The following is a 20,997-nucleotide window of genomic DNA, read 5'->3' as shown; positions in this document are numbered from 1 at the left end:
TATATACCAAACAGGACCGTGATTGAACCGTGAGCTACTTTAAAAGTTCGTCAGAGCTGGGCAAATGCCCGAAATAGGAGAAAAACTGTCGGGCAACAATGGTTTTGGGGCCTCAACAATTACTTTCGGAACTTTACTTTGGTTACCGTTTTTCCCTAACAGTGCGTTTCAGACGTGTATATATGCCTTTACAATAGTTTGTCACACCTTTAATTCTGTTATTATAACAGTTCATTCCTATATAGTGGTTTGTAACTTTTCCAATCCTCCCAGTAGTTGAAGAAAACCCGGGAAGAGCGCCGGGTATTTCTGCTAGCCTATATACAGGGTGTCCTGTAAGTGCTAATGCGGCCTTTATCTCATCAACCGCCCATCGTAGAGGTATAGTTTCAATTTAAAAAATGCTTAAAAGGCGTTTGAATAATATTCGCTCCACAAGCTGGACGGGGCTAACGAGAAAGAGAGGGCGATCAATAATTCTCAAAAAAAAAAAAAAAATCAGGAAATAATTTGCCATGGAAGAATGTCACATCCGCCAATTTGGTAGGCACTTCATGATTCGTCCATATGAGATTATCGTGCTCATCGTCTGAAACATTAGCAATCGCTAAATTCCATATGGCGGACACAGATTCTGCAAGAATCACATGCTTAATCTGAGAGAGTTTATTTGTAAAGCGAACATTAATTAAAATTTAATTATTTATTTTATTATGAGCAAAAAATACTTTAAAATATATTGAATGATTGTTCAGTTCATCGTTGTTCTACTCATTATATACAGTTCAGACTATTTTATTTTTTAAAAAAGTATAAAAAAGAGCTGGTCACTGAAAAAAAAAGTTCACGCTCATTTTTGTGGTTATGTTGCTTTATCTAACGCCAGATGGCATTACTCACAGGATTCACTAACGTCTTAATAGAATGCGATCCCCCCCCCTTCCCCGACTGACTAGACATGCCTGCTCAGCAATTCGCATGCAGGGACGAATTCCCGATCGAAAACCCTACTTACATTATTTATCCTGCAAAGAGTAAGCATAATTTTGAAGCAATATAGTTAAGAAATTCACGCGTGTACAGTGATTCAAAGGTGGTTCTGGTGCTCCAGATACAGGAGAAGCCGAATTTCCCCTTTTCATGTATTTGGCAAGTCCCGACATTACTGAGTGATCACCAATGCGATAATTCGTGAAATTTCATTTAGTCCATCGGTGGAAAATTAATTACCTATATCAGGGCCGAAACTTAAAGGGGGTGAGAACAAAGAACAATTATAAAATTATCGAATTTAAAATTTGTGGGGGGGGCAGCAAAAATCTTAGTTACGGCTCTGACCTCTGTATCAACACACGTTTTTGATTAATAAATAACAAATTCAATAAAAATTCAACTAAAACCCGGGATATTTTTTCAAAAAAGTTGGAACGGAGAAAAAGACAAAAAATCAACGTGAGAATCTCGCGCTATAGAAGCGAAATTTCTAGGCTTGACGTGACTAGATTTACCTCAAGGTTTTGAAGAAAAAGGCTTCACTTTTTGGTGATGAATTTCCTTTCCCTCACGAAAATTTAGTCTCCTGGCTAAAGAAGTTTCATGTTAAAAACCGGGACTGCTCCGGAAAATACGGGACGAAATGCCGCACTGGTAGTCACCTCCATAGGCGTACGCAGAATTTTCTCGAGGGGGTGTTCAGATTTTTTTCCCTTCTCGGGGAGGGGGGTTTACGTTTTTTACTGCAAAATAACGCTACAATCATGGCTCAGGGGGAACCCCTACCCCCTCCCTTTGCGTACGTCAATGATCACCTAATTCACAGTGACTAATTTTGTGTAAGGGGCCGTTCAAGTATTACGTAAGCAAATTTTTAGCCATTTTTGACCCCCTCTCCCCACCCCCTTGTCACCAAAATTTCGTCATCAGCTCTGCCCCTCTGAATTCTAACGCATATTGGTAGGATCAGAGACGTACACGGGGTAGGGGGCATTGGGGGCTCGTGACCCCCCCTCCCACGATCAAAAATTTATTTTTTTTAATGCAAAAAATAATAATTTTTTTAATTAAATTGAAGAAAATACCTTTATATGTTACTAAGGGGGCAAAGCCCCCCTGACGCCTAGGGCGTCCAATCCCCCCCCCCCCACAACTCCTCCAATGGAGCTAACCACTCGTCACATTTTCTTTAATTATAAAGCAAAATATTCCTCAGGCACTGCAAATGCCTGCGAAATAGTTATTCATTACCCACTTTCCAGTTCCATTTACCCAGTTTCCCATTCTGATTTCGATAAGCAATGCTGCCATCATAAATACTACAGAATACTCGATGCACCGCAATACATACGTGATACACCAAGATAGGCGATACAGCACAATAAGTAATGCACCACTATATGCAATGCAGCAAATTAAGTAGTGATTCACTATATACGGTGTATCACAACACGCAAAGCACCACTATCGGCAACAAAGCACAACACTCAATCCACCACTGTATGCAGTGCACCACAATACAGCACAAAACGCAATGTACCACCATCGGCAATGCAGCAATAAGCAATGCACCACTATATGCAACGCACCAACATCAACAACACTGCAAAATAAGTATTATACCATGATAAGAGAAATGCACCACAATACGCAATACAGCGCAATGCGCGATGCATCGCAATAGGCAAAGTACTATAATGTGTACCGCAATACACCGTAAGCACTGCATTACAATAAGCAATATAGCACAATATGCAATGCACCACAGTACGCAATGTATCGCATTGAACAAAACACAATAATACGCAATGCACCACAGTACGCAATGTATCGCATTGAACAAAACACAATAATACGCAATGCACCACAGTACGCAATGTATCGCATTGAACAAAACACAATAATACGCAATGCACCACAGTACGCAATGTATCGCATTGAACAAAACACAATAATACGCAATGCACCACAATACGCAATAAGCACTGCGTTGTAATAAGCAATACAGCACACGATGCGCGATGCACTACAATATGGAAAGCACCACTATTTGCAGTACGCCGCAATAAGCAATACACCCCAATATGCAATAAGCACTCATTATAATAAGCAATACAGCACGTGATACACTACAATACGCAATGCATTACAATCAGTAATTCACCACCATTTTCATTGCACCACAATAAGCAATACAGTATAATATTCAATCCACTACAATACGCAAACGCGATGTATCGCATCAAGCAAAGCAGAATAATACGCAATGCACCTCAATACGCAATAAGAACTGCATTACAATAAGCAATACAGCACGTTATGCACACAGTACGTAATGCATAACACTACAAATCAACAACCAGCAAAATCACAATGCACTGCAATCAGCGAAACATCGCAATAAGCAATTTACCACAATACGCAATACAGACTGCATCGGACTGCATTATAATAAGCAATGCAGCATGCGATGCACTAAAATCAGCATTGTGTTGGCAGTGCACCACAATAAGTAATACAGCACAATAGCAATAACCACTGCATTACAATAAGCAATACAGCACAATACGTAATACAGTGCACCACAATAAGCAATACAGCTCAATACGTAATAAAGCACTATACATCGCAATAAGCACCACAATACGCAATACACACCACAATAAGCAATACAGCTCAATGCGCAATAAAGCACTATACATCGCAATAAGCACCACAATACGCCATAACCACTGAAACACAATAAGCAAGCGATACACTATAATCAGCGATGCACAACTATTTGCAGTACACCACAATAAGCAATACAGCCCAATACGCAATGCGCCACAATAAGCAATACAGTCCAATACGCAATAAGCACTGCATTGCCATGAGAAGTACGCGATACACTATAATGCATAACAATTAGCAACGCACCACAATCAGCAATGCAACACAATAAGCAATACAGCACGCGATGCACCACAATACATATAACTATATGCAATACAGTGCAATACGCGATGCATCACGTACGCAAAGCGCCATAATAAGCAATACAGCACGCGATGCATTACAATACGCAATGCACCAAATTGGGGATCGAGGAAGAGACGTCCGCGCATAGTAAAAAGAGAAGGAGGATAGAGAAAATGGCCAGAGGGGTTGTGAAATGTAATGGTGCGATAATGATAATCCCCACGCAGAAGAGGGAAAGAAGAAAAAAAAGGGGTTGAAACGCAACAATCAGCAGGTAGCGGGAAAAAACGAGAGATCGAGGTGAAAACAAACAGGTTTGATCAAGTCACGCACCTCGATAAGTGGCCTCTTTCTCTCTTTCGCCTCGCTTCTCGAATATGTGAGGTGTAGAACAAAGCAATACAATTGTTTTTTCGTCGCTAGTCACTATTATGCCTCGGGGTCGCCTCACTATGTGTTCGGCCTAAGAGTGATTAGAGAGAGTGTGTGTAAACACAGAAGTGATCCAAACAGTGGCCTAGAGAGCAAGCGACCTGTCAGTGGACGACCAAAAGATTTACCAAGAAAGCGTGCAAGCACGGTGAGTGATGAAAAGAGTGACTTTAGAGACAGAGGTGTATTTTCGGAGGGGGGGGGGGCAATGAGCTCTAACCCAGGGCGATTTATTTCTGGGATGAGTGATCACGAAAATTGCACCAGATAAATAATTAGACAAATATCATATTTTCACTGACTGAACAAGCAGACACCTTGAACATTATTCGTAGGAATCCCTAATTTCTGCAAACGGTGAACAGGCCCGTCATTTGCACCCCCCCCCCCCGGCTTCAAAAAATACACTAGAAATAGTATATATGGGGTGGGCAAAAGGTCCTTTTACATGTGACACCTCTCGGTGGATCGCATCTTTCAGTTCCGACAGATTGGGAACCTGCGACGCCTGCTAATGATTTTGACTTCCCCGAACGTATGTATCAGGAATACCTTGACCGGAGTAGCAGTGTGACTAGTTGCTCCATCTTGCATAAACGTGACGGTAGAAAGCACATCTCTCGCAAACATGGCACGACCTTCTCGCGCAGAAGCGTTAAATAACGCTGCGCATTCACCGTAGTCGTTTTCCACCCATTTAGTGGGCACTGCGTTTCAAAGAAGAAGGGTCCTATGATGAACAAACCTGTCAACCCACACCACAATGTCCTTTTGGGGAATGCAATGGTTTCTGCGTGTACTCACGTGGATTAGACGTCACCATGAAGCGAAACATGAGCTTCACCTGTCCACAAGATGTTAAAGACCCAGGTAGGATTCTGTTCGATTTTGGAGAAAGCCCACCTTAAAAATTCTTCCCTCTAAAATGTACGGTATCCACTAAATTCCCTCTAAATGTACGGTAAACGTTCATGGCACGACTGCAATCTGTATGGGTACAGATCAAGGATTCCATGAAGAATATTGCGAGGATGGTGGTAAGCCCAAGCGTCTGGCAGCTTCACGAGCACTGCTGGTTCCTGCAGCAGATTTTGGACGCTAACGCTTCCATTTTGACTGCACCACGCGGCGAATTCCTTAAACGCGATCCTCCAGCGGTGCAGTTTTTTCAAACCGCTGAACAAGCTTTATTAGGCCTATATCGCTGTTAAAGGCCCTTTTCCAGTCCTCACATTCTTCTGAACTTCCACATTCGTACCAGTGTCACCTATCGGCTGGTTTTTGAGTTATTGTTTCCCCGTCTTGAAAAAATTCCCGTGACCTAGCGATGCTAACCCAGCAAAGTTTTTTATTTTGGTTATTTTTCCGGTTTTTATGAATTTTTGAAGTTTTTACGGACTTTTTGACCACCCTGTATACATAGAATGCACCATACATCGAGTACATGTTCTTTATCTCCCCCCTCCCCGACTAGAAAAAGTTCAAGTGACGGGCCTGCTGGTGAATCGGAGCTGGGAATTCCAAAAATTTCTTGACGGCCCCACTGAAATAAGTTGGAAAAAAAAAATCTTGTGTAAAATAATCTTGGGCTCATTTGAATTAGTACGGGCCCTATTATTGGGCACCTTGCTATTATGTTACTGACCCGTAGTTACTCCCCCTAAATTTAAAAAAAACCTTAAAACTATTTAGAAATACGGCGCCCCACCCCCCACATGATTTTTTTTATTTTGACAATGTTTGGAGATTAATTTATGTATACGTGATTTTCAATTAAAATGAAATGTTGCTGCTGCTATCTGTTGATGAAAATTTTAAGCCGGGTTTTCCTAGGAGCAGGTTTCCTGTGCCTCACGCAACGTGATTCACCCAGCGCGAAACGCCGTCCACTCACCAGTAAGAAAAGCAGCATGACTGTTTTCCTGCACATCGCAATACGACAGCGCTTTACGTCGGGCGTGATTGGCCGACTGCTTCTGGAGGAGTCAAATGCGTCGTGCGCCGCGGTTTCGCCGATATTCTCTTCACTACTTGTGTGTTTTCTTTTCCTTCCCTTCAAACCGGAGCATGCAGACGACAGAGTAGCTGATGCCAAAGCCATATACTATAATATAGCCGCCCTGATCTGATGTGCCTCGCTAGGAAAACACAAACGCGTAGCGTGATTATGTAACACGTTTCTGTCGGCGCGAAATAGTCTAATTCGGTTCCCGCTGCGCAACAAACCTATTCGTAGGAAAACCCGGCTTTATAACTCAAGTTCAATAGCTGTGAATACGTTTGATTTAATATTTAATATCGGATATATGAGCCCTGTTGGTGTGTTTACAGCCATCTAACGATAAGTTGGTGAACTTGCATTTGAACGAATTTCTAAATATCATAAAAATGTGACGATAGGATCTTCGTTTCTGATGTCTCCTTACGCCACGAAGACAAAACTGAACTTGCCATTCGGTTCAGTTTATGGGCTTCGCTCGTAGGGTACAGAATGAAAATTTCTGCTGTCGTCTGCTTCATTGTAGGTCCTTTGTTTTGGACGTTTCCTTATGCCCCGAAGAAAGAACTGAACTTGTAATCCAGTTCAGTTTGAGGGCTTTGCCCGTAGGGAACTGTACAGATCGGAAATTACTGTGGTCGTCTGCTTCATTGTAGGTCCTTTCTTTTGGACGTTTCCTTATTCCGCGAAGAAAGAACTGAACTTGTAATCCAGTTCAGTTTGAGGGCTTTGCCCGTAGGGAACTGTACAGATCGAAAATTCCTGCTGTCGTCTGCTTCATTCTAGGTCCTTTGTTTTGGACGTTTCCTTATTCCTCGAAGAAAGAACTGAACTTGTAATCCAGTTCAGTTTGTGGGCTTTGTCCGTAGGGAACTGTACAGAATGAAAATTTCTGCTTCTCAATCCGAATTTTTCATCACCTTTTGAGTCGTTTTTTGTTTCGAAAGTAGATGGCAGCACAAACTGTATGAATCAAACTGTGGAAATTTACGTTTGAAGTTTTATTCATCGTTCGCTTCCTGGTTTTGATTTTGACGTCCCCTTATGTAACACGAAAATAACTTATTTGCTCATTCAAATCAGTTTTTGACCTTGCTCATAGGGAGCTGTACTGAATGAAAAAATTTTTTAAAGAAAATAAAAAGAACACTTTTACTTTTTTGAAGTCTGGCATCGATGCATTTGTTTACAATTTCAGCGCGGTCTGCGCGTATTTATTTCCACTCGGTATTGACGCACGGGCGAGATCGCTGATGGATGCTATCCGCTTCAGTTTGTCGCTGCCCGGTAAAGACGTGCAAACATTCTCTCAGGACGTAAATACTCCGGCCGCAGCAGAAGAGAACGGTGATTATTATTCAACGCTGGCGGGATCGGTCAAGGTTGTACAAACGAAACTCAACGACATTCTGACGAAAGCGATCGAAGGAGAGGCCCGCAATGCTGTCGCTACTACTGCTGGTACGAAAAGACAAGAAGGTGCTTTTTATTATCTTCTTCCATGTCTGTTTTGCCTCTTTTGTTGATTTTGCCTCATTTTATTGTAAGAACAGTTAGCCCGTCAAATATAGTTTTTGTGTGAGGACTCAGGAATATAATTACCCATGGGCCCCACTCGAGGTCCCTTGTGAGAGATTTTTCTACCTAGGGAAGGATCTCTAGCCAGGTAGGGCACTCAGAAAAATCGCTTTGCCCTGGGCCATCTGAGGTTTACGCAGGTAGGACATAGGGAATCCTTTGCCTCCAACACAGATCAAAAATATTTGTGAATATTTCAAAGACTGTTGCACAACTCAGTTTCTCTGATATAGATTCCTTGTGCCCCCTACAAAGGTTGATCCTGTGTGTACCCCACTGAGGGCCATAATGCTCTTTAGATGGCCCTGTCATTGGCTGCAGTGGGACAGATTAAGATCTTAGACCATACATGATCAAAACCCATGGCTCGCAGGCTGAATGTGGCCCACATTGCCAGTTTCCAACCTAATATTTTTAAAAATTAACAAGTGAACACTTTTCCAGAATCACTTAAGTGGCACGTGGTGTGTGTGCGAAGTTCTTCACATACAGCGTCTCGTCACATATTCCCATCATTCAAGCAGACCGTGGCACATTATCAGATCACTTTAGTGACCGGCATTGCAGTTGTGTGCTATATTTCCAGATCACTTATTGTCCAGTGACACATTCCCAGATAACTTGATTGGCCTGCTGCACAGTTCCAGAGCACTTCACAGTCAGTTGCACATTTACAGATCACTTGATTAATTGGCTCATGCTCTCTTAAGGTTGAACACCTTTGCATTCTTCAAAGGTTCATCCTGTGTATGCCTTGGAACTGATGATGTTCTTTAGATGGCCATGTCGTTGGCTACAGGGTATATTCTGCTACCATTATAGCCAAAGCTCATGAGTGGTACGGTTTTCTATGAGGATACTAGGACAGATTGCAATCTGAGGATTTGATCTAGGTAGGGCCTCTGAAAAACCATTCCCGAGGATCCCATGATGATGAAAAGACTATCTTTTTGTGGCTGCCGGGCGTATTAAGATCCTATACTTTGAAACCAAAGCCCTGGGTGGTACGGGTTTTATGTGAAGTTGCCAGTACAGATTAAATTCTGAGGCTTCGATTATCTTTCCGCCATCTAATTAGGCTACATTTTATACAGCCTATGGAACCCCGGGAGGTATGATGGCCAGAACTAAAACTCAAGTGTATTAGCTCTTCTTCCTCTAAGATGTTTGGTAAGTCACCCTTGAATATACACTGTCCCAATTTGTTTTCCTTCAGTTCTTGAATATTAATGAAATGTCAAAACATTGGTACCTCTTGCCATCTGTTGATGGACTAGAAAACATCTTCGAAAAAAATGAATCTGAATAAGGAACAGCTACCATCATCTAATATTCATTAAAAAAAAAGGAACAAAATTCACACACACACAATCTGGTACTATCATTGAAAATAAGATGGCAGTAAACCTTTCATCAATAAAATTTTTTGGGTCAAAGCCATACAACTTTCGAAAACTACATCAAGTCTAGGCTGACCATATTTATAGCAGTAATGCAGGGTTGGTAAAAAAACCGGTTTTTTTGAAAAAAACCAAAAAACCGGGTTTTTTTGGTTTAAACCAGGTTTTTTTGGTTTAAACCAGGTTTTTTGGTTTAAACCGGTTTTTTTGTTTTAAATAGTATTAACATTAAAAACGATGAAATTTCTGAAAAATCATTCAAACTTCCAATAATTAACTAAAATAAAATGTTTATTAATGTAAGTAACACTATTCCCATGCTAATTAATCAATAAATATTTATTACATTTTAACAAAAACCAACTTTTGCAATTTAATTATTTTTTGCTTAACTCAATGGATTACTGTGTGTTTGAAAATTCTTTTAATGTTATTATTAATCATATAATATATAAAGGTTTTTCTCCAGTTACTTTCAGTATACTTAATTAGGAAGCTATTTTGCAAAAAGTAATAAAAATTAGGTGAATATAATGTATTTAATGAAGCATAAATAATGCAGATTAATTAACAATAATTTATGATATACGGAGTGATTATAACTAAGGTTCTGATTTCAAAACACTGTAAAAAAAGAACAATTGTCAGAATGACTTGAAAGTTGACATGAATATTCCTGAAAAAATGCAATTTTATTTGGTAAAGGGGAAAAAATACTTAAAAATGTAAAATTAATGACATCATCCAACATGTGGGAAATTCGCTCGCAGAATGGAAACGATATATCATTCTGCCAGTCATGGCAGAATGATACCTTAATTATAGCATTTCACGATTTCATAATTCATGGAAACATCACAAAAAACGAAGTAATTGAACAAATAACTACAACTTACTTAAGAAATGTTAAATATGTTGTCCACCGCGTGTTCTGGCTATGAGAGGTTGAAAGCACAAAAATTCTTGTTCAACAACAGAATCGGAGTATGCCATGGTCATAATGTGGATGTGCTTGCAATTCAGCTTTATTAAACCAAACGTATGCCCCCCCCCCCCCCCGTTAATATTCCTAAGGAACTTCTAACATATAGGGAATGTGCTGGAGGTTGCAATTCAAAGTTTACAATCTGACCACTGTTTATTACACCCACAGCCAGAAGTTGCAAGGGTTAAGGTGCATCCTGTCAAAATGGGTCTTCAGCAGCTGCTTTGCTGGTATTGCAATGTGCATCTTGATAGACGTTCTATCCACACACTGATGCTGTGGAAGTGTCGAAATGATGTGGTTGCACAAAATAGATTATACTGTTGGCCAAGTACAGCATCATTTACTTGCACATTTTGCACTTTTTTTCTTTTGTGAAAGAAACGTCCATTGCTTCAGGAGTATCCATGCAAATTTTCAAGTCATTCTGATCAGTACTTATTGTATAGTTTTGGAATCAAAACTTAAATTATAATCACCCTGTATATAGCTGATTATTTTTCATAAATCTGTTACTACTATACAGTAGAACCTTGATTAACTGGGCTTAACAGTGTGTGTGTGAAAGTATAAAAAAAACTACTATTGAATATTAAGACTGGGAGATATACAGTAGGAGATGTGCTACTTCTTATGGGAATGAAAATGTATGTGAGGTAATGTAACAACTAGTAAATTAGTCTTTGTCCTTTAAGGACAGCTGGTGTCTTTATTGGATTATAGGACCACCTGCCCCTAGCATGATGGTGTCACTACTGTAACTGCTTCTTTGTGAAGGAAAAAAGAAACCCTGTGAGATAATACACCACTACATTTAGATGTGTGATGAATTTGCTAAAGATAGAGCATCAGAATGTAGCCAAAGGTTAGAAAATGTTGTAAGAATGAGAAATTTTGGCTTTTATATATAACTTTAAATAACTAAGATACTTTAAATGAAAAATATATATATATTCTGGCCTCTTTTATGAGACTTTTTGAAAAAAACCACTTATAAAATCTTATGTCATTTAAAGATATACCATCAGAATGTACCCCAAGGATATAAAATGTGGTATAAATGAAGCATTTTGGCTAATAATGAACCAATATGATATTTTTCAAGGAAAAAAATGATATTTAGGCAACTTTTATTTGATTTTTTGAAAAAAACCACTTGGTTAAAACCAAACAACCCTGCAGTAATGTAAATTAAATATTTATGAATTATTTTGTACTTGTGTCAGCTGTCTGGACAGCCATTGGTGGTGCTTTTTAGGGAGAGGTTGTTTCATCGATTTTAGCCTGTACCAGCAAAATCCCATCAAGGCCTGGATCCCCTTGTATCAACCTAGGACCCCCCCCCCCCCCATATTTGTTGACACAAAGGAATTCGGACAGTTTTGACCAGCAGGAAGAAAAAGTAATCTGATACGAATTTGCTGCCATCTGTGGTTTAGTACTAGTTGAAGTTTTTTTTGTTCGCTTTGTAAATAGATAGCACAAATCCTATTTTTCTGTTAATGATTAATGTTTGAATAGATGGTAGCAAAAGACTTTTTTGCCCGCCCAGCCAAAAATCAGAAGAAACAAAATTGAATTATAGAAAAAAATACCCTTTATATGCTGTATTAACTTTTTTTTTCTTGCTTCCCCACCATGAAAGTTGATACTGTGTATGCCCATGCTTAATGCGGGCGGTTAGTGATTCATGCCAAAGGTGAACAGAACCAATTATGACAGAAATCTCTGAAAAATTACCAAATGGCAGGAAATAAAGCACACATAGGTGGAGCAAGTTGGTCTTATTTGGCCACAATGGTTGTCTCAATTAAACATATGTTTAAATCACCCATACAAATCTTTGATGTTCGCTGCTTCTCCTCCTCAGGGTGGAGTGATTCTATTTATGAACACAACTTCAACACCTACACATTTCTTTCTTAGGCCGCCATTACGCAATATAAAAGTTATGTAAAAGCTCTTTGATGAAACTTTAAAACACAACCAATAAGCGTATCAGTTACATTTGAGCGAATGTGACAAATAGGCTTATTGGTTTTTTTTTTTTCAAGTTAAAAAAACCGTTTACAAAAAACCAACAAGCCGGTTTGTTGCATTCGCTTTTTGGTTGTTTTTTCAAGCTTCTATAGTATAATCATAGCATTAAACATGAAAAAAAAAAAATGCTTGTTTTTTCATCCCCTTCAAAGTTTTAACCTCAGTATAGTTTAGAATAAACTTTTATAACATTTTTATGTATATTTCTTGCATTTTCTTTTTTCAATTAGGGAATCAAAATGGCAAAGTGAAAAAAAGATTGAAGGAAGCTCAAAAGACGTGATTTGCTGATGATAACCTGTAAATGTTTTTATTATAGAAGCCAGTCTTATGAAAATAAAGTTATTTTAGTTGTTTTTGCTCTCGTTTCTTACTGTTCTCAAACTTACAAAATGTTGAATGGGACGCCCACAAATTAGATGCGTAATAAACGAACCAAACCCCCACTTGTGCGAGCCCCCATTTTGATGCTTTAAAAAAAAAAAATTTTGCTTTACAATTTCTATAGTCCAAAATTACAACCTGTCTCAGTTAATGGAGGTTAACGCAACTTAAAAGATTGCTGTTAGCAGCACCTGTAAAATTTTGTTTAACCTTATAGTGATGCAGCCCGATTTCATAACAGAATGAGAATTTTCAATTTAAATGGTCATTTTTTTAGAGTCAGATACACGCACATTACATATTTAACGCTGCAGCAAAGCCCATTCTAATGATACATATGCACGAAAAATCATCTCTCCGCCCAGCAAAAATAGTTATATTTTTCTGAATATTCTATTTCTCCCCACCAAAATCCACTATTAACTGAGTAATTTGAAAATACAGAAACAAGGTAGGACTTTTATTTGCCATAAATCATTCTCAAACAAGCAAGACAGCGTTTATACATCCATCATTCTCTGGATTATTAGTGACTTGTGCATATTTCCCCCATACAACTTTGCCACTTTGAGTCACAAGACCCAACTCGCTGATGTTGACTTCAATTACTGTACCTTTAGTGATGACACCCAAACTCGTGTACAATGCCGAACTTGGATTCTTTTTGACGCCTATGATTGGAAGGTAGAAAGTTGCTTTCAACTCTGGATGAGTAACGTGAGCTTTGTTGAACCTCAATCCCATTGGCCTGATGAACCTCTCGTACTTCGGAGGCTTACGAGTGAAACCTTCACCAACGAAACACACCTTCGTGACCATTCTTTTCCAAGCTTTCTTCTGACGCTTTCCTGTTTTTATGACTTTGAACATCTCTGCTTCGCTCACACCTTTCACTTTCGGCAATGGCACATCCCACTTTCCGGCTTTTTCTTTCCTTTTCTGTTTTATCATGTTGGACAGCACCTTTGCTCGAACCTGTCCCTCACGATCCAGCAGGTAAGCTGGCAGTGCACCCTGTGGGACCTTTTCCGGATCCCTCTTTCTGGTCTGTTTTTCCTCGTGCATCTTCAGCGTCTTCTTCATCTGGATCTTCTCTGTAAACCTCTGCCTGTTATACATCTTTGCCTTCAAGCCCCTCAGCTTTTTTGCTTTGACCGCCATCTCATGCGGACGGCGGCCTTCTTTCTTCCTCTTTCGTTCATGATGGTCAAGACGGTAACCACATCGTTTGCGGTGGAGTTCTATATGCTCGTTTTGAGGCATATTGAACAAGACTCTGTGTCAGAGCTAGGTAAAAAAAGAATTCAACAAATTTATTATATGCACTATTAGCTCCGTAATATAGATTTTTTAAAAACAAGCAATTTTTTTCACACTTAATGACAATTATAATGGAAAAGGGATGCATGCATGCACGGTAATTTTGATCATAAACCCCCGCTATAGATCTGCCCTTTCCTATTGATTGAAAAGGCTTGACAAATCCTGGGTCACCATGGCGAGTGAAAAAAATTGACGTCCGCGCCCCAAGTTTTTTAGGTGTTAGTTAGCCAAATTAGAGTCTGAAAATGATGCAAAATTATCAGAATTTGTGTAACCATTTCCATCAACAAGAGAGAATGTTATCAAGTTCCTCAAAAAAGCCCAAAAATTATTTTTTTTTGTAAAATCTAGCTGGCTAATTTCTTCTTACCGAGAAACAGATGCACTGAAATATGAGTTTGGACAGACTGGTGAAGGGGAGCTCGATTATTAGGATGTCGGTACACAGGGCTAGACGAATCCCAAACATCACCACAACTACGAAATCTGCATTAGCATCTAAACTTTTGTGTGTGTGTGTGCGCTTGATAAATTGAAGAATGGTGCAAGATTTTATAATGTCTCTTCCAACATCGGAAAAGGTCGATAAGTCCCCAGAAAAGGGAAAGAAAAAATAAATTCTTAGGACCATTTTTCTTGGAGGAAAAAAAAACTAGAACTGGCTTTGAAAAATCCCAGGTCGCCATGGCACCTAAAATTTTCTATGTGTGCTTACTAGTTCTTCCTTTCAAACCCAGTACAACTCAGGTCTATCACCATAGGCAATTTACTACCAAGTTGTGCCAGAAACATAAGTATGTGAATTTGAGTGTGTATCTAGTGTTGTCTGATTTCTCAGTGCTGTTATCTATATTTCAGAAGTTAAGTGCAATAATTGAGTATTTGTACCATTTGTAGGCCTGTTGCCCTCTGTGGCGAGACTTTTTAAAGGGGAGATCGGCTCGCAGTTGTGCCTCAAAGTTAGGAACTACAGAAGACCAACACAGCTAATCAAGTGGTGGTAGGGGTTCGAACCTGGGTCCTCGCTGAGTCAACCACAGCGGTTATATATTATACTGTTTTTCGTGTGGCATGCAATTCACTGAACAATTCACCTCCTTCCTTGCCCAGAGCTCTCAGTGCTGCGACCAATCTATTGTACTGCTTTTTGGGTGACAACACTGAGCTCTAGGCGAGAAAAGCTGTGAATTTTCCTATCAATGAATTAATTGCATGGCGGTGTGAATAATTGTCGGTGAAATTTCCGGACACGATGCATAACGTATTTGTTTTCGTATGATCCACCTTTTTACATGCCATTCTGAATTTCTATCAGACGTTTTTCATTGTTCAATAAAGCTTTCCTAGAATTTGTAATCGTACTGAAATCGTTATCTGGAAATACATTTAATTACACTGCAGATTTACCACAAGATCTTATTTCCAACCAATAGGCAATTTTTACACAATTACAACAGTAATTGGAAATTTTCATCCAATCATGGCAGTTTTGCCAACATTTACTAACTATTTTAGTAATGGTTGTCCCATTTGTAGGCCTATTGCTCTCTGTGGTGAGACGTTTTTTATGAGGAGATCAGCTCTCATTCGCAACTCGAAGTTGGAACCACAAAAAACCAATTTCAGCCAACCACCACTATGGTGACGGTAGGGTTTGCACCCGGGACCTCATGATTTGAGTCCTTCACTATGACCACCACAGCAGCGATTACTAATTCTGATTATTTATTGGCGGCAAAAATAACAAGCTTGGCTCCTATTTGGTTGGTGCCTATATTTTTTCTCAATTTGTCAAGCCCTGCACTAAAACGCAGGTGGTTGTGTAGATCCTTATCAAGTGCAATTGTACTGTTGAGGTTTTGCAAATTCAACTTTTATACATCTTTTTTTAAGAACTGTCAGTAACAGTTACTTCACAATTATATGGTCCACCCTCCTCCCGCTTGGTAGGGGTACAAGCAAAACTGTAGGATCCAATCAGGACTCTCCCTGACTTTTTACCAATTGTAGTGATTTGGCTAATCAGATGGAAAAAAATGTAGCCAAATGAAAAAGTTAACCCTAAGCCAAACTGATGCATCCTAAAATGTGAATTTCAAATCAACTACGCCCTATGGCAGATTCGACCATCAAGAAGGCAAATGCACACTTATATGATTTGATCTGTTATTTATTCACCAAATGAAACATTTTGGCACAATGGCGATTCCTGGGTCTTATACCCTCTGAACCATTCCACAGGAGAGTGATATGGCCCATTTCATAAATTACTGGTATAGATCAAATGGTCCTTAATTTGTGGCCTATTAAACTCTTTGATATGTGTGTAGTGTAGCTTAGTGGCCCCACTTGGATAGACCAGCTGCCACAGGCCTATCCAAGGCCATCAAACATGGCCCTTGATGTGTCAACGGTTAAACTTACGGTTCAGATGTAAATAGTGCGGATAAATTGGGCACCATTGATAAACCAATCTCATTTAGGAACATAAATACATTATCAAGGAAACAGTTATTTTCCGGATATTATGCTGAGGTGAACTCGGACAGAAAAGTCATCTCGTCTCCGTCGGGACTCTAACCCAGGCCCTCTAGCATGCTTGCCCTGTATGCAAGAGGGCTTGGGTTCGTGTCCGGCGGAGACAAGATGACTTTTCTTTCCGAGTTCACCTCAGCGTAAAATCCGGAAATTAACTGTTTCTTTGATATCTCGGGCTAAGAAAAAGGCCATCTATCTGACTATAAATACATTAGTTGTTTCGAGTAATATTCGCGTCACTAATAAAGGAAATTCGAGTTCATGGCGAGTTTGTTTACTGTTTTGAAATACAATTATGTACGAGAAAAATACAGTGAAACCTTGATATAACGATACTCTGCGGAACAAGAAGAAATATTCTTATATCAATATATAGGCAGCAGTTCAACATCAGAGTATTTCCGACTTGAAAAAACACCGTTGTAAAGGGATTTGTCGTTATACCGAGTATTGTTGTAGCGAGGCTTCACGGTATATGAAAAGACAAAAAAAATGCTGTGAATATATTACCTTAAACTGCTGTGTTTTAGAATATTTTACGTACCCTCACTTGTGAAGGCAACACGTTGTTTATGGACCCTTACCTCGTTTGTGGCATGAAGGAGCTGTTGGGTCCACACAGCTTAGAATCACTGAAATTTCAGGTGTAGATGTAAAAAAAAACTAAATATTAAAAAAAATTTAAGATTTTATGGAAAAATAAAATGCTAATCATATTACTTTATAATGAAATATTGAAGAGAAAACTAATCAAAATGAAAAAACGGAATAAATTTGCAATGAACCCAAGCTGAATGGTGTCTGTGACAAATGTACCCCACCACAACCTTTTGTAAATTGTTTCAGTATTTTCCAGCTATAAACTACAGAATCAGCCATTTGAAGACAAAAATGCTCTTTGATCGAACAACAGCTCTTAATTAGCACATTAAACGATCATTATATTCTCATTCCTTTAGTAACTGATGTTGGAATCAACCGGTGATAGAAAACGACCAAGTTGCTAAAGCTCCTGTATAATATGAAACGTATGATATCATGCGTTATTTTGTTTTACGAGTTTGGCATCACATCAATCTAACCTTATTGATTGTTTATAATATTTTCAATAAAATTTTTCCTGTTTAGTATGTAAGTAGTGATGGAGCACTATTTTTAGAGGAACGGGGAAAATTTTCGTCTTCTTTTTTTTTCTTCGGTCTTTTCCTACCAGAATTGAGAAAGAACTAGAAAAAAGAAAGGAGAGATCAGAAATGGCTTCGAAACCGAAGGCTTCGAGTAGGATCGAGCAAGACATTTCGAGAAGTAGAGACGAATCCAACTGGAAGAAAGTTCTGGACTTGGCGGAGCAACTCACTCAGAGAGGAACTGGCTTCGGTGAGGAGTGCCTACGTGATACAATTGATGTTTTTCGATTTATATACATAGGCGTAAATGGAGGCGGATTCATTGGTCTTGCCGCCCTCTACCCTTTCTAGCTTAATTTTCTTAACCTCCGATTTCGCAAATTTGTCGCCCTTGGTTTTTATAGCCCGCGTAGCCGCCGCCCCACCTCCGGTAAATCACTCTCTTCCAAGTCACTTTTTTTGTCACTCACATGCTTGCACACACTCTCTAGGTCACTACCATTTACATGCACTCTCTCTAGATCACTCTTTTGGTAAATTACATGCTTGCACTCACTTTTCACTCTTTCGACTACTTTCATGCTCATGGGCTCAGAGATATGGGGGAAGCATTGCCCCCCCCCCCCCCAGCAGCAAAAGTGGAGTAGACTGATCTAATGTATATGTGTACATATGAGTCGACATCAACGTACCTCCCCCCAGCATCAAAGGTGAAGTCGGTATATGTATGAGTTGACATCATCGTGCCCCCCCCCCTCACCCCTCAGACTTTCAAGTCTATCCCCACGTATGTTCATGCTGTTTTGATCACTCACATGCTTACACACACGCAAAGTGATAGCACTGGCCACTTCATTTATTGGAAAATGGGTCACAATCCACTTAATTAAGTGATCTGTAAATGTCCCACAAGTCACTTAAGCGATCTTTAAATGTGCCACTGGATGCTTAAGCAATCTGGAACTGTGCCACGGGTCACTTAATGATCTGTAAATATGCCAGGAGTCATTCAAGTGATTTCGGAATGTGCAGCGGGACACTTAAGTGATCTGAAAATAGGATGATCTGAAATGGTGCTGCTGTGATCTGTTGATATGCTGCAGTCAATTAGTTATGACTCCCAACTTCGAGGCTTGAATGCGAGTCAATCTTCCCTTTAAAAAGTCTCGCCACAGATAGCAACAGACCCCTAATGGCACAATCATTGCACTTCATTCATAGTTAGAAAAATTGATAGGAGCACTACACATAACAAGCATTACACAGTAACAAACTTCACGTTAGGTTCACAGTATGTACACGCACATTCCGACATGTACTAATTCGTTAAAAATACCGTCAAGGAATGTGGACGAGCTGCATATGTGTAGTAGTAGTCAATTAGGTTATCTGGGAATGTGTGATGGGATACTTAAGGGATCTAAAAATTGGTCACTCGAATAATCTGGAACTTTGGCACAATGACCTGTTAGATGCAGCTGTCAATTAAGTTATCTGGAATTGTGCTGTGGATCTCTCAAGTGTTCTGGAACTTGCACCAGGTCTGTGAATATGCCACAGGTCGTTCAAGTGATCTGTGAATGTGCTACGATCTGCTTGAGTGAATTGTAAATGTGCAGCGGACTGCTTACGGGATCCGAAAGGAGCTGTGGGGCCACTTGAATGATATCTGGGAATATGTCACAGGCCACTCAAGTGGAAATGAAAATGTGCCTGTTGGTTCATTTTCTACGAAACTAGGTTCAACCTCACAGATCACATCAGATGTCTCCGCTGGTCATTGATTTTGCATGTATCAGGGTTTAAGCTACAGTCGCATTTTTCGCAAAATGCGAAAGTAAATCGTGAAATGTGAAAGAAGTAGTCGCCATTTTTGCAAAAATGCGTACAGGAGGTAAGAAACGAGTAGACATCCAACCATGAATCATTACCATTGCAGCATTTTACTAAAGCTTTTCCCCCCCATTCCTGCTTTTCTTTGCTAAAGGAATTTTTTTATCTAGCTCAAACCCTGGCGCGTATGCTGTAGATACTGATGAGATGAAAGGAACACCCAAAAAATGTTTGGAAACACGTAAAAAGTAAAAACCTTTTGTTGCTGAAAAATCTTCACTCAATATCATATGCAGAGTGCATAGCAAACAAAAGTAGTGCAGTTTTACTGGCGAACCATTGATCCTAGAGATATACTTCCAGTGAAAAAAGTTTCTAAATAACGTGTAATTCTCAGATATGCCATTCACATTTCAAGGCGTTGTATATTTATGGAAATAAAAAAATTAACTTTTTACGCACTCACACTGTGTGCCCAAAAATTTGAATCACAGATTCTGAAAAATTCCTAAATATCTTTATTGCAAAAATCCATCTAAACTGTTAAATGTATAATGTGATCCATATTAAACTAAAGAGCCAAAAAAACTGGTACAGGCATGCGTATGCAAATAAAGAGATGGAACCAATCAGAGTGTGACGCTGCGGTCGGCAACGCCTATATAACACAACAAGTGTCTGGCATAGTTGCTAGATCGGTTACTGCTGCTACAATGGCAGGTTATCGAGATTTAAGAGAGTTTGAACGTGGTGTTATAGTCGGCGTACGAGAGATGGGACATAGCATCTCTGAGGTAGCGATGAAATTTGGATTTTCACGTACGACCATTTCAAGAGTGTACCATGAATATCGAGAATCCGGTAAAAAAATTAAGTCTACGACATCGCTGCGGCCGGAAAAAGATCATGCAAGAATGAGGCCAACGGCGACTGACGAGAATCATTAAACGTGACAGACGTGCAACCCTTCCGCAAATTGCTGCAGATTTCAATGCTGGGCCATCAACAAGTGTCAGTGTGTGAACCATTCAACGAAACATCATCAATATGGGCTTTCGGAGCCGAAGGCCCACTCGTGTACCCCTGATGACTGCACGACACAAAGCTTTACGCCTCGCCTGAGCCCGACAACACCGACATTGGACTGTTGAGGACTGGAAACACGTTGCCTGGTCTGACGAGTCTCAGTTCCAATTGCTTCGAGCTGACGGACGTGTACGGGTATGGAGACAACCTCATGAATCCATGGACCCTACATGTCAACAGGGGACTGTTCAAGCTGGTGGAGGCTCTGTGATGGTATGGGGCGTGTGCAGTTGGCGTGATATGGGACCCCTGATACGTCTAGATACGACTCTGACAGGTACGTAAGCATCCTGTCTGATCACCTGCACCCATTCATGT

General features: G+C 39.8%; 3 protein-coding genes across 5 annotated transcripts in view; 2 read left to right on the top strand and 1 right to left on the bottom strand.

Annotated features, from left to right (window-relative positions):
• Positions 1-7,499: 7,499 nt before the first annotated feature.
• On the top strand, positions 7,500-12,744 carry LOC149081051 (uncharacterized). Of its 2 annotated transcripts, none has more exons than XM_089237813.1 (2): positions 7,500-7,846; positions 12,619-12,744. In XM_089237813.1, exons 1-2 carry the CDS (start codon positions 7,501-7,503, stop codon positions 12,669-12,671), a joined length of 399 nt encoding a protein of 132 aa, XP_089093939.1. In that variant the 5' UTR covers position 7,500; the 3' UTR covers positions 12,672-12,744. The 2 variants fall into 2 exon arrangements, with proteins under 2 accessions (XP_089093939.1, XP_089093938.1); XM_089237812.1 differs by having other exon boundaries at positions 7,544-7,864.
• A 467-nt stretch (positions 12,745-13,211) lies between these two features.
• Positions 13,212-17,265, bottom strand: Ip259 (NSA2 ribosome biogenesis factor-like IP259). Of its 2 annotated transcripts, none has more exons than XM_089237811.1 (2): positions 17,178-17,265; positions 13,212-14,059 (listed from the first exon to the last, which is right to left on the bottom strand). In XM_089237811.1, the coding sequence occupies exon 2, from the start codon at positions 14,033-14,035 to the stop codon at positions 13,253-13,255; it is 783 nt and encodes a 260-aa protein (XP_089093937.1). In that variant the 5' UTR covers positions 14,036-14,059; positions 17,178-17,265; the 3' UTR covers positions 13,212-13,252. The 2 variants fall into 2 exon arrangements, with proteins under 2 accessions (XP_089093937.1, XP_089093935.1); XM_089237809.1 differs by having other exon boundaries at positions 17,144-17,260.
• Positions 17,266-17,740: 475 nt separating this feature from the next.
• The window catches only part of Ttc7 (tetratricopeptide repeat domain 7), a 30,510-nt gene continuing 27,253 nt past the window's right edge, over positions 17,741-20,997 (top strand). Inside the window, exon 1 of the mRNA XM_089237807.1 lies at positions 17,741-18,010. Coding sequence (XP_089093933.1) covers positions 17,887-18,010 — 124 coding nt within the window. The 5' untranslated portion in view covers positions 17,741-17,886. The remainder of the gene's footprint in view (positions 18,011-20,997) is intronic.

The sequence above is a fragment of the Pholcus phalangioides genome, unplaced genomic scaffold (assembly GCF_987345545.1).
Source record: "Pholcus phalangioides strain wild (caught in Gottingen) unplaced genomic scaffold, Ppha-v1.0 ptg000010l_1, whole genome shotgun sequence".
Taxonomy (NCBI): Eukaryota; Metazoa; Arthropoda; class Arachnida; order Araneae; family Pholcidae; genus Pholcus; species Pholcus phalangioides.
Note: the sequence above shows the minus strand (reverse complement) of the source record. Positions and strands in the feature narration are given on the sequence as shown.

Bases quoted from the DNA above. Each gene is read 5' to 3' on its own strand.
- LOC149081051 (XM_089237813.1), top strand. From the start codon at position 7,501: ATGAAAAAATTTTTTAAAGAAAATAAAAAGAACACTTTTACTTTTTTG. The intron at 7,847-12,618 runs GTACGAAAAGAC...TTTTTCAATTAG, and splicing joins TGCTGTCGCTACTACTGCTG to GGAATCAAAATGGCAAAGTG.
- Ip259 (XM_089237811.1), bottom strand. From the start codon at position 14,035: ATGCCTCAAAACGAGCATATAGAACTCCACCGCAAACGATGTGGTTAC.